This window comes from Colletotrichum scovillei (genome assembly GCF_011075155.1).
Source record: "Colletotrichum scovillei strain TJNH1 chromosome Unknown Contig00006, whole genome shotgun sequence".
Lineage (NCBI taxonomy): Eukaryota > Fungi > Ascomycota > Sordariomycetes > Glomerellales > Glomerellaceae > Colletotrichum > Colletotrichum scovillei.
This window is the reverse complement of record NW_023336264.1, coordinates 1,086,053-1,099,212: the sequence shown is the minus strand read 5'-3', so window position 1 is coordinate 1,099,212 and position 13,160 is coordinate 1,086,053. Positions and strand designations below refer to the sequence as shown.

Here is a 13,160-nt window from a genome sequence, read left to right as displayed (position 1 = left end):
ATCGGCAAAGCGGCAACGGTCCAGGCAGACGTGGGGAGGACGATTAACAGTCGTGTCTATTTTGGACGCAAGTTCCAAGGCTGACGAACCATAGCACCGGCATCAACCGGCGCCAATCGATCTTCGTTACCTCATGTATCCCTATGCGCGTGTCCTTCGAACAGGCCGTATGCGCTTTCGCTGACGTGCATAAGCAATCCCGATCCAACGTAGATGTGGGGGTTGTCGATCAACATAGATGCGACAGGCGCTGGAATTGAGCAAATAGGCAATACTCAAGAGTCTATCACCACCGATGCGATTATTCCTAGGAGGTAAAAGCCAGCAGTGACCTTACGTCTAGCCTCGAACCCATCGATGCACACTTGGTTCACTTGGTCTTGGCAATGGGCATGTCAATAATGGAACTTGCAATAAATACCTTGAGCAGATGTTTGTCCTACAGGCGACGTATGCGTATATGCTCATGCTGACGATCTCTTGACAAATGCCTTCAGGGCTTCTACCGCTTCGGTTATGCTTCGCTTTTCGACCAAACTCTGTGTGACATTGTCCTGCTCTGATTCTGGCGCCATACCCTCATTCCTTGGCGGGTTGTTGTCCAAGTTCGTAGGGAACGGATAAGTCAAACCCCCCACTTCCCGGCACCCCCCTGTTTCTGGCACCCACAAAAACGCGAAAATCCACCACAACGCAATGCCCACCCCCAACCTCCTTTTATCACAACATTTTCAATTCGAGTCCAAATGGGCTCATTTTTTGCACATACCTTCTTCTATATCTAATGCCTCAATATACCGAAGATCAGCTTCGTCAGGCTCTCGAGGACATCTCAAACGGCAAGAGTCAAAAGAGCCTCATTGGAGTATGGGATATTGGAGTATGGGATACCACGATCAACCCTCCAACTACGTCTCCAAGGTGGTCAGACTAGGAAAGTGGCTGCTGCTGACTGGCAGAGGCTGTCTCCTGACCAGGAGAGTAAGCTGGCACAATGGGTTCGCATTCAGGCTTTGCTGGGCCTCGCACCAACGCACCAACAGGTGAAGGAATTCGCAGAGCGAGTTCTGGCTGCTGCTGGGGATACCAAACCATTAGGAAAGGCTGGATCTATGCCTTCGTGAGAAGGAACCCTATCATTAAGGTTCAGAGAAGTCGTTCCATCGATTCTAGACGCGTTAATGGGGCATCTACTGAGGTCATTAGGAACTGGTTTAAGCCCTGCTATCCCTGAGATCAAGGACATCAAACCAGCCAACAGATATAATATGGATGAGACTGGCATCCTCGAGGGTCAGGGAGCCTGGGTTAGTGCTGGGCATGGCTGAGACGACGTCTGTCTGCAAGAAACAACCTGGGTCGAGGGCATGGGTCTCTATCATTGAGTGTATCTCAGCCTTGGGTAGGGCACTTCTGTCCTCTTATCATTTTCAAGGGAAGACGGTCCAACAACAGTGGTTTCCATTACATCTGGTTCCATACGATGGGTGGGAGTTTACAGCAACAGATAATGGCTGGACTACAGACTTAACTGCCATTGAATGGTTAGAGAAGGTGTTTATCCCACAGACTATGCCTGAGGCTGAGGGCGAGGCTCGACTGTTGATTGTGGATGGGCATGGGAGTCATACGACGACAGACTTCATGTGGAATTGCTATATTAACAATATCCATTTACTGTTCTTACCACCACCTCCCATGTCCTCCAGCCACTTGACCAGTCTGTCTTCAGCCCTGTTAAGTCAGCCTATCGGAAGGAGCTCGGTTACTTGTCTCAATGGAACGACTCTACCATTATAGGTAAAAGGAACTTCCTGACTGTTACCAGAAGGCTCTGACTTGCTGGTCTATCAGTCTCGAACATCAGAAGTGGTTGGAAGTGGACTGGTCTACACCCTGTAGCGATGGTTAAGCCCTGATGAACCTTATGGTATTACCTGAGCCTTCTGCTAAGCCCACCACACCCAAACCAACCAGTCGGGGCAAAAGCGATGCCATAATGGTCAACAAACTACCCCTGTTGAGCCATGGGATTCTGCTTCCTCTGCAGTGGTCTGGTCGACACCCAGGAAGCTGGCAGAGCTCAGCGGTCAACTGCACTTATACACCCAACTCGACAATGATACCAGCACCAACGGCTGCTGTTCAGGAAGGTGAAAAAGGCTTCACAGAGCAGGCCTGGCAACTGGCAGTTGCCCAGCAGCAGCTGGCTCACCTGAGGGCCTGTTACCAACGCTGCAGTTAGAAGAGGAAGACTGTTCAGATCGATCCCAACACGAAGTTTGCGAACATCAGGGATATCCATCGGGCTCAAATCGAAGCGGGTGAAAAGGAGGTTATTACGGCTGAATCCAGCGACTCTGAATGCCCTAGTGAGGCTGGCAGTTGTATTGTAGTGGGTGTGGTTGAGGATCAATAGTTAATAGTAATGAGGAGGTTGGGTTGTGATCCCATCGTTTTTGTGGGTGCCAGAAACAGGGGGGTGCCAGGAAGTGGGGGGTTTGACTTATCCCTCTGCCACGGCCGCGATAAAAGACTTGATCCTAGCACTCAGCCCTTCGTTTTCGTATAGCTTGAGCAAGTGATCCCAGCTCTTTTCCACCAGCGGTACGGCATCCACGGACTCCATCGGCTTGCCAAAAGGGCTGCTGATCTGCAACAAATTCGCCATTCTGTACACATCGCTCGACTCGTTCTTGCCAGCCGCGTGGAAGAGCGCCGGGTTGAAGAAGAGCCCATCTCCCACCTCGAGCGGCAAAGCGACATAATTCTTCAAGAAGTAGTCGTTAAACTCGGGGCGACGATACGAGACGTAGCCGGCTTCGAACATCTGGCTGAACGGCAGCAGCCGCGTGGGACCACTTTCCAGAGGCACCGCGGAGTGGGCGACGGCGCCCTGCAGCGTCAAGAGCTGGCTGGCGATCTGCGTCGCCCGTGGGATCTGCGCGGCTGCTTCTGCCGTCTGGAAGCCAACATGGTAGTCGCGGTGGCAGACCTGCGGCGAGGCACCGGGCTTGGTGTTGTTGACCTGCGCTGTGATTCTGTAGCCATGTCCGAGCCACGCGCTCGAGATGAGGCCGAGGTATGGATTCGAATAGTAGTCTACAAAGGACGCCGGGTCCTTGAGGCCGTGTTTGCTAAACGAGTTCCAGATGCGGTCGTTTTTGCCAGCGCTGGCAAAGTGGTCACCCTTTGCGGTTCCTGATTTCTTCTCGTCCTCGATAATTGATGCGAAAGCCGCGTTTGCTGACTGAATCAGCGCTTTGTCACGGAAAAGGCCCTTTGTGACAAAGACGCCTGGGCCAGAGATCAGTACGCGGTACCATTCGTCTTGCAGCTCTGTGCGTTCTGAGTCGCTCAAGGTTGAATATTCAGGGAGGTCGTAGATCGGAATGTTCTTTTCGATGGATGCGGCGAGCTGGTAATCCTCTGGAGAGGCTCGTTGGGAGCAGGTGGTTGCAAATCGTTCTACCGCTGTCGTTTCCGATTTTGAGAAGAGGCGAGAAGAGCTCGTGCTGGGAGAGTGACTGCCGTTCGCTGGTCCGTTCTTGATAGCCATCTTGGAGTACTTATTGGAGGCGTTAGTGGAGAGACAATGGAACGTTATAGAGTAGGGTATGTTATAACATTACCTCATGTTCCGCCGCTCGTGAAGGGAGAAGCGCGGGGTATTTAAGCTGAAAGGACCGTGTAGTGGGCTGGCGCTCTCCACATTCGGTAGAGAATCGAGACTTAGTTCTGACGTTGGAAGTCCGTAAAGATGATCCAACCACAGTCTATGCGAAAACTCAGGCCTCTAGTCTTCTCCATCGCTTCGATTCGCACACTGGCAGGAGTCCGAATAGGGCATTGTCTGACGAGGTCAAGTTGGGAATCGGGCACTCCTTCACCGGTCAGAATTGCCTGATTGAGTTCCGGATAGGTCCGCCGAGAATCGGCCCCATACGGAGATGCTCGCCGTCACAGAATCTCTCCCCCTCCAGCTGATCGCCTTGGGAAACATCTTGACTTATGAGTTGATATTCGGCGACGAACGTAGAAATCGGACTTCGTTGCATGATAATTGTCTCCGGGTGTACCTGACATCTGGGGTCAAGGTAGGTGGAGACTTCGGAAACCAGTTTCCGAACGTCCTATGAGATCTTAGTGCGGCTCAGATTCTAGATCCTCCCCGGACTATAATTCCGACTAAGCTTTCATCAAGTCATTACTCATCATGATCCAGTAGTAACGCCTTGAGAAGTGATCATGAGGATGAAGCACTTTTTTGGGGAAACCTGGTGCCGCCCGATCCCTCGTCGAATCTAAACTCATTTGGGTATCGCTATATTTCTGACTAAGGAGATTGACTTTAATCAATAGCACGATATCTCCTCGGACCAGATTTTGAGTTATCAGATTTCATCGCTAAGTTCGTCTGGAATCATTTCGGCACGGTACCGAGAATCCGAGGCTGCTCTACGTTGTGGCTTCGCTACTAGCAAAGATCGAAGGATGGAGAAAGGCCTTTCATTGGACTGGATGCAACTTCTTCTTCGAGTAAGGCGTTCTTTTTCTGTAATTTGCTCATTAGTCTTTCTATCAGAGTACGTGCTTGAGCTCCCTTAACGCCTCAAACGTGCCAGTGGCGTTTGGGTCCCTTTGAGCACGTGCAATACGCGTACTGGGAGGCTTGATAATGGGACTCTTGGCCTATGGCAGTCGGGCTTTGAGAGTAAGGTAATTATTCCATCATGCCGTCTCAAGAAGGTTCTGTGTCATTGAGCAAGGGCTTATCACGAACGCCTTGCCGCGATGAAAGCCAGCAATTCATCATGTAGCTATCACAGATTCAATCTCAGTTCACAGAGTGCCAACTAGAGTAGAATCTGAATGATAGCGGCTCTTTGTTACCTCTTTTCTAGCAATACTTGCGCTAGGGAGCCGTCTCAGAAACCGAGATCCCCGTCATGTCGAAAATTTGAAGAGGAGTGACTCGGGGAGTCCCGCGGGCCGGCTCTTTCGGACACGCCAGCCAGTACTTCATGTCTAGAGGCAAGACACCGGCCCTCTTTCGCATACTTTGAATAAGCTTAAGGTTTAGCACGGGCCAGCAGTCTTTACTCTATTGCTACGATTCATTACAATGAGGATGGACGACTCAATATGCCGGATTGTGCGAGTTGACTTAGTACCGCCCCAATAGTACTTTGCCTAGTGAGTAGCGTTACTGCGTGTTTCGGTCATCGATTGAGATACACGAAGTGTAATCCTAAAGTCGTAAATCCTTGATTCATGTCCAAGTGGCCAGTAGTCTGTGGTTGCGAATGTGTGCTTGAGCTGCTCTTGATCCATAATTCGGATACCCACGCAGAGCCCATGTTGGCAACGAGACATAATGAGAATAGTCTTTTGCTCCCAGGTCCTATTGATCATCTTCACTACATGTACTCAAGTATTAGAGTACATATGATAGTCTTACTCTATCAAAATGGAAAGCTCACCGAATCTTATCACGACCGTCCGGTGTGTTGTTGACCACATTTGGAGTGAACTTTAGTGCACATTTATTCGGCGCAACATAGTCACTTTAGCGTCCAGCAAGCCCCCTGTACATCTGGACCTGGCGCCCCTGCGCCCCGCGGTCAGCGCTACCGGTACGAACACGACCGAAGCAACTTGCAAAGTTGCACGGCCAGGTAGCTGGCACACCGGGGTTCATGCTGTAAAAGAACGTCCTTCTACTAGTGGGCCTCGGTGCGGCCAAGAAGTGTCCACCGCCCCGTCATCTCTCGAATTTACCCCAGCCAAACTTCATCAACCTCCACACCTTCAACACAGAGTCCGGAACACATATTCCAGAGGAGCAAGGCAGTATGCCCCAATCATCGAAGTCTGACGCCAAGAGGAGGCATGTCACTACGGCGTGCATTTCCTGTCGGGAAAGCAAGATCAAGGTATGCGCTGCCTTCCCCAGCCTCATTTTCAAGTATCCTTCCTCCAGCTTTGATATCACGACGATGGCTTCAGGCTAGAACCTGTGGCATCCTAGTAACAAATTGTCAATAGTGTGACGGTGCAGCTCCTTCATGCTCCAACTGCAGGACTAAGCGCCGAGAGTGCCGTTACCAAGCTGGAGAGGACAAGCGCAAGTTAGATTCTCTTTGCAGTCTTTTGATTTCGAGCGAACTGATCGAGGCTTACAAACGCTAGACTGTCACTGCGCGTCGCAGTCGAATTGCTGTCGAGTAGAGTCGACCAGCTTTGCCAGTTTATCAACCAGAATGGGCTCCAACTCCCGCCTATGCCTTCAGAAGAGGCCAAAAGTCTGACACGGATACTAAACACTCTAGGCCTTTCGACGACGCAACTGGCTATAGAACGCGACAAAACACCACCGATTGACCCAGCTTTATCCCTAGAGCCGCAAACATCAGCAGCCTGTGTCCCATCTAACAATACCATGCTACCTCCAGATCAACTTCCCCTAGACTTTTCACTACCTTTCGATCCGTCTTCCTTCAACTTAGGCAATGACGCAACCGTTAGTCTCGCACCACCGGTCCAAGACGGTTTGTTGAACTTGACAACGAGAGCGATTGCAGATTGGGAATGGAGCCCTTCTGAGAATGCCGATAACATCATCACAAATGTTGGTGGCATCGCCAGCGTCCAGACCCCCAGCCATCCTCTGCTGAGCACGTACTCCGGAGAGGCTGCTTTGAGCGACAATGAAGAGGACGATGCCGGCTCAGGCACAACGGAAGAGGACCTAGTCAACCAGTTATCGGATAGACTAGGGTCTCTCCAAATTGGTCCTAATGGTCATATATCCTATTTCGGACCAACATCTAACTTCAGCTTGATGGAACTACCTGTGGGAGCCGATACTTTGGCTGTGGATCGAACCGTGCGCAATAATGGCCAGGAACACCTCGACAACATGGGCTACGGCAAACAGGTACCGCAAGATCTCGAAGATCATCTGATCAACCTTTACTTTACATGGCAGGACCCCTTTCAGCATGTAGTCGACAGGACTCTCTACGAAGAAGCGAAGCATAGTTGGCACGAGCGAGAGGAAGATACACCATATTATTCCGAGGCACTCAGAAATGCAATGTTAGTTTTGAACATTGCTTCAACCTCTCAACTCTTTCATTGCTTGATAATGCTAATTCTTTTCCAGGTGCTCGTTAGGCGCTACCTTCGAAACACGATATCACCCGAGCTTTATAACCTTCCCAAAGTCTCTTCCGGATTTCTTCGCCGCAAGAGCTAAGACTCTTTTAGAGATCGAACTAGACTCGCCTTCCGTCTCTACGGTGCAAGCAATGATTGTTCTTAGTAGCCATGAGATAGGGGCGAATAGGGACTCCCGCGGTTGGTTGTATAGTGGTACAGTCACCCCAACTTATCACATGTGACATGTGTGAACTATGAGACAAGAGGAACTAACAGCTCTCGGTCTAGCAATGGCGATTCGGCTCGCGTTTGATTTGGCATTACACAAGGATATGACACCGTACGTAAATAAGGGTGTTCTCAAACCCGCTGAAGCAGAGCTTCGTCGCGCTGTGTTCTGGGGCGCATACACAATGGATCAGTAAGCTTCTGGCGCCGCTGCCAACATTGTCGGGGCTGTGGTCTGACTCTACAAATCTTCCAGGACGCTCGGGTTTTACAGGGGTCGGCCTTTTCGTATTAGCATGGATGATATTACGGTTGGGAAACCAACAGAAGACTTATCAAGTGGACGGATCGAGCAATGGCTTCCTTACGTTTCGCGCCTCAGCAACGGCAACGCCCCGATACCCATACAGGACTACACTGAGGTCATCAGTCTATACCGCATAGAGTTGTGCGAAATCATGGCACCTCTTGGTCACACGCTGTAAGTAAATCACCCGATCAGCAATGTTTCTGTCTAGTTTAGTCGAACTAAATGCTCTTCCGGTAGATACGGCAACTCTCGGATTCCGCGGGACATATTACAGGCCAACAACGAGAAGATTGTTTCAATACTATTTGCTTGGAAGGAGAACCTGCCACATACGATACAAGTCGATCTAGAAGACTCTGAGGGAACACTCCTTCCTCATGTTCTTCTGTTACAGTGAGTTTAAGTCCACATTGTTGATTCCTGTCGTCATGCGGCTCTCGCTCACCTTATTGTGCCCAGTATGCAATACTATCAAAACGTGATACATGCCCATAGGCCATGGATGTCGTCAAGCTACATCCAACCACAACCACCTCAAGGTCCCGGCTACATGCACGCGCAACAAATGTGCATCGAGTCAGCAGCCGCAGTGGCAAAGCTGATCTTGATTTACGAACGCCAATACTCCCTCAAGCGAGTTCATATCCAAGGCGTGGCCATCGTCTTCTCTGCGGCCATCATACTCATCTTCGCATCTATATCCCGCCGCAGACGGAAGAGGACCACAGAGACGGCGACACACTTGAGCGTATGCTTCCGGGCTCTGGAGGAGCTTTCAGGCACTTGGGAGTGCGCCAAGCGGTCTCGGGATTTTCTTCTCGTGCTGCAACGGAAGTGGGAGTTGCGCTCTCGCCGGCTGAGTCAATGTCCTTCACGTAACGCCGTGCTACCGTCCGGCCTCGGCGCCCTACGGCAGACCGAGCAGGCGTCTCGCAAACGAGCGCGTACCGACAGTCCGGCCGGGTCGAAGAGCATAGGCAGTTTTCAGAGCATATCTCCTGTTCATCAAGGGGAGCAGCGAGAATACCACGAGGGCATTGATATGGACATGAGATTGGATCTCGATTGGGTGTTTGCCGCGGGAACACAGCCCATGCCAGGCAATTGGGACCAATTGTTGAATACGGATACGCTCTATTTCAATCCAAACAGAACAGGGTAGCGTGTGGCTTCCCCCATAGTCCAGGATCACATAACGAATTTAGCTTGACATCCTGGCGTGAGCTGAGTTGGGTCTTTGCGTGATCCATGGGTGCTGGATTCGATGTCTTGCGCGATGTTGCTGGCCAAGCTTCTCCTGCATGAAGTGGATATCATTGGACGAAAGGTCGTGACAGGGGCGCTTACGCCCAATACCCAGCTGGACAGGCAGAATTCCAGAGCCTCGCCAACCTCACGTCTGCACCTTAGCACCACTAACAGTCACTCATGCAAGATCACAATGTCATTTTCAGATGATCGGCTCTGTCGCAACTGCACCACGCTAAATCTTCAGGCAGTCTTCGACCCGGCTCGTTTTGACGGTCTTCCGGCCATTGGCTCGGCTCAGAGTTACAAGACCAGCTGGACCAAATACATACAGCATGTTGGAGACTGGAGACCGCTCACCCAAGAGGATAGGATTAATCAATACCCCCCAGGCATAATCCCAAGCTGCCCGTTCTGTGACTTGGTCTTCTCCATCGGCTTCAACCTCAACCGCTACCCGATGGCCGAGAAGGAGAAGATCCTGTTAGCGATCCCCGCCAATCTGCTCTACAATTTTGCTGAGAAGGCGAAGCTTGGGGGTGGCGGGGAACGTCCAGACTTCAACTCCGTACTCCTTCTCGTCATGAATCCCTCACACTACAAGACAGCATCCGCTCAGTACTTTGGCAATGCCAGTGCTGGTGGCGGCTTGACGGCGTGGATCCGCTTCGCCCATCGAGAGGCGCCAGGAAGTCTGGTCTCTCTTGCATCCACCGCTATCTTGGAGCCCACTCAACCTCTCCTGGACCTTCCGATGCAAGCTAGAGTCTTGCGCGAGGAGAGAATCGACTACGGCCTCGTTCGATCATGGATACACCTATGCGAGCATCAGCACGACGCATGTCGTACCAGCCCAGACTGGCAGACTCTCCCTCACTTCAAGCTCATAGACTGTGAAACCCGTCAAATCATCAACACGGACCCAAACACTAGGTATCGCTACGTAGCGTTGAGCTACGTCTGGGGAGTCGCGCCTCCAGACAAGTACACATACCCCTATCTGCCGGACGACCTTCCGCCAGTCATCCAAGACGCCATGAGGGCCACCATCAAGCTCGGCTTCCGCTACATCTGGATTGACAGATACTGCATCTGGCAAGACGACTCGACTCACAAGATGAGCCAGGTGGAGAGGATGGACCAGATCTACGGCGATGCAGAACTCAGCATCATCGCCATTGGCGCCAAGGATCCGAGCTACGGGCTGCCGGGCTTGTCTCTCGGCCGAACGCAGCACGCTCCAATCACCAAAACAATCGGCGACCAAAAGATTGTCACAAACTTCAGCCACCAGTGGCAGTTGGACCAGATCTCGAGGTCAAAGTGGTCCACGCGGGGTTGGACGTTCCAAGAGACGTGTCTGTCCAGGAGAAGACTCTACTTCTCCAACTACGAGGTCTCCTTCGAATGCCATGACATGATGTGCTTTGAACACCTTACGCGTCCTCTTGCTTTGCAGGGGAACCTGGAACACCACGAGCGGCCCGAATGGACTCTCCTCAATACACCAGACGGCGTCTGGGCTATACTTCAGAAGTACTGCGATCGCCAGCTGACCTACTCGAGCGACAGGCTCGCGGCTATATCTGGAGTGTTGAAGAAGTGGTCACGAGTCAATCCAGGGTGCCTTTCGTACTGGGGCATCCCGATAGTCGCCTCCGGCTGGCCGGTAGTAGACGCCACTGCTTCGAGACGCGCCTTTCTCGCTGGACTCCAATGGGAGATTCGGTCTGAAGGAAAGAACTATGCCAGGTTGGCAGGTTTTCCCAGCTGGTCGTGGGTATCCCAGAACGGGAGGACGTTGTTTGGTCACCAAGGCCACTTCCATCTGAGGCCTCCCAAGTTAGTGGAACTTACAGAAAACTTTGACGCAGAGGTTTGGGTGGAAACACCTCAGGGAAACATGGTTGAATGGGCCGACTTCTTTGAGACTGGTGGTCTCGATTCGTCAATCACGCAATGTACCAGATATCTTCACATCGAATGCTGGTCATTTCAGACCGGGCCCCTCTGCTATCGGAAGATCAAACGGCGTTCAGGCACCTCGCACGACGACTTGTTCTATCTTCCAACAACACGCAAACCCTCTGATGGAAAAGGAGAGTTTGTTATCAAGTTCACCCCAGACTTCGGATACGAAGATACCTTCCTCGACCGAAAACTTACGGCAATATGCTTCTCGCCTCTGGAGCACGCAACGTGCGCTATAGTTCTTGAGTCTATCCCTGGCCTCACGGTGAGAATAGGGTTACTGGCATTTATGAGGATCGAAGATTTGGGTTCACACGAATCGCAAAGTCCTGAGAATCTGCCTTTTTCTGGCCTTCCATTCGTTCCGCAGAGGCGTCGTTTCCGGTTGGGATAAGTATAGGAAGGGAAGACTCTTTCTTCTCAAATCTGTACTCTCGTCACTAGTAGCTTTCGACAGTTTATAGCTCCGAATGAGACCTCTGTTTTGATCAACGAGATATGTCTGCTAGCCGAGAGAGACCTGTCTGCTAAGCATCTTTCTTGACATTTTCAAAGTGCCGTTGAAACACACAATTGTGTAGCCGATTTACTTCCGCTAAACTTATTTGATGAGGTTCGAATCATAACTACTCTTTATTATACGTTGTTGGTCCCTTCTAAGCGTGTGGAAGCTCTCCTCGGAGGCACGTCAACCTCATGAACTCCCGAACCCATCCTTGGATCCCCTTTGTTTATGCACATCCACCTGAAGGCACTCCAGAGCCTCCACGTATGCAGATTGAGGCCCCATCCTCGCCTCCATCTCCTTAGCGGTGGAAGCGGTCATGCTCAATACAGCCTGTAAGCGGGCTTTTGCAGTGAAGCGAACGAGATTGTCCCAGATCAAGCTGAGAGGGTGATGTTCGCCAAAGATGGCCTGGTGCATCCTGCACACAAAAACAAGGAGCGACTCCGCGAGGTTGGGTTCAAGGTCGAAGATGTCGTGGAATGTTAGCAATAGCAGCTCGGGATCCTGTTCTCTTATCAACTGCTTCAATAGATCAAGTTGCTTGTTGAGAAGGCGGAACGCAGCAGTAGTTTCCTTGCTGCTCAACAATATGTGTATGTCGGCCATATCTTCATGCCACCCCCTGACCCTTTGCCTGGCGGGTTTTCCGTTTGGTCCGTAGAGAATTCGCCCATCGATGACGACCAATCCGGTTTCAAATGCCCCATCAAGGTAGGAATGTATAAGCCTTATGGAGTTGTCAAGCAGACGTAGATCTGAATGCGGCTCTATCCGACAAGGAATTTCATTCTTGAATAAGGTCGGTGAGGGTGTAGAACATGTGACGTCTAAATTCGTATCTAGATATCTTTGAATATCGACGTTGGTTGGGTCTTGTAGGTCGGGCCTATGTTTCAGATACTGGAGCACACGATCCCACTTGACCTCTTGGCCACGGAGAAAGAATCGAGAGCGCTTGCCTGCAGCGTCGCGGTCCTCCTTTTGTCGAAGCATGACCACTACTTCAGCTTCTTTAAGCTTCTTGTCTAGCTTCCACGTACTTAATCTTGACTTGTACATCTTAGTTCTGCACAGGGTTCAGTCAGGAGATTACGGGTATGGCTCGATGTTAACTTACGTGGCGTGGAAATGATATCGGGATTCCATGATCTCCCTCACTTGTCTAAGTGATCTGTTCTCATCTCGGTAGAGCTTGGCGATAATAGGCTGCATATGGTGCCAATCCTTCTCAGTTGCATATATCTTGCCAGCGACTAAGCCGCGGAGATCTTGGGGTCTCGGGACGGGACTCATATCGCGGAGTTATGGTCGGAGGTATTGATAGCAAACGAGCTCCAATGAAGAGGACCCGGGTGGGAGCAGTGTGAAAAGATAAGAATATTCATAAGGCATGCTTAAAGTCTCTTGCAAGGTGCCGAATGGAGGAAATAGCGCCTCGCCTCGCCTCGACGCCAATGTCAGCAAGATTGTCAGCCTTGTTGGTTCACTAGCATGCAAGATCAAATGAGGCTTGCTGGAAAACCCCAATCCTGACAGGTTGCGCCTACGGAAGCTGGAGCAGGATGATGACACAGGCTGATATTTTCGGCCGTAAGCCGGGTACCTACGCATGCACGGTATGTTTAAGACATATTGCTAGAAAGAAATGGACATGATCGCACCCTGCTGCGCCGGTTCGGCGGCACAGCAGTTGGAGGCTGTGTAGTACCAACGCCTCTTTTCAACAAGAGA

At 51.1% G+C, this 13,160-nt stretch overlaps 4 protein-coding genes across 4 annotated transcripts; 2 read left to right on the top strand and 2 right to left on the bottom strand.

The window, feature by feature from the left end:
* Positions 1-464: 464 nt before the first annotated feature.
* Positions 465-3,559, bottom strand: HER10_EVM0012546 (uncharacterized protein; the record flags this gene model as incomplete). Its single annotated transcript, XM_035481940.1, has 2 exons — positions 465-658; positions 2,551-3,559. 2 exons carry the CDS (start codon positions 3,557-3,559, stop codon positions 465-467), a joined length of 1,203 nt encoding a protein of 400 aa, XP_035333522.1.
* Positions 3,560-5,832: 2,273 nt separating this feature from the next.
* On the top strand, positions 5,833-8,864 carry HER10_EVM0006353 (uncharacterized protein; the record flags this gene model as incomplete). The annotated part of the gene is made up of 6 exons (XM_035475940.1): positions 5,833-7,101; positions 7,169-7,377; positions 7,453-7,585; positions 7,649-7,873; positions 7,940-8,095; positions 8,162-8,864. Exons 1-6 carry the CDS (start codon positions 6,284-6,286, stop codon positions 8,862-8,864), a joined length of 2,244 nt encoding a protein of 747 aa, XP_035332753.1. The 5' UTR covers positions 5,833-6,283.
* A 279-nt stretch (positions 8,865-9,143) lies between these two features.
* HER10_EVM0000194 (uncharacterized protein) lies at positions 9,144-11,315 on the top strand (the record flags this gene model as incomplete). The annotated part of the gene is made up of 2 exons (XM_035469988.1): positions 9,144-9,252; positions 9,343-11,315. 2 exons carry the CDS (start codon positions 9,144-9,146, stop codon positions 11,313-11,315), a joined length of 2,082 nt encoding a protein of 693 aa, XP_035332010.1.
* Positions 11,316-11,513: 198 nt separating this feature from the next.
* On the bottom strand, positions 11,514-12,900 carry HER10_EVM0005323 (uncharacterized protein). The gene is made up of 2 exons (XM_035474944.1): positions 12,547-12,900; positions 11,514-12,495 (listed from the first exon to the last, which is right to left on the bottom strand). Exons 1-2 carry the CDS (start codon positions 12,720-12,722, stop codon positions 11,616-11,618), a joined length of 1,056 nt encoding a protein of 351 aa, XP_035332609.1. The 5' UTR covers positions 12,723-12,900; the 3' UTR covers positions 11,514-11,615.
* Positions 12,901-13,160: the final 260 nt, after the last annotated feature.

Excerpts from the sequence above, each read along its gene's own strand:
- HER10_EVM0005323 (XM_035474944.1), bottom strand. The coding sequence starts at position 12,722 with ATGAGTCCCGTCCCGAGACCCCAAGATCTCCGCGGCTTAGTCGCTGGC. Across the intron at positions 12,496-12,546 it reads CGATATCATTTCCACGCCAC|AACTAAGATGTACAAGTCAA; the intron begins GTAAGTTAACAT and ends AACCCTGTGCAG.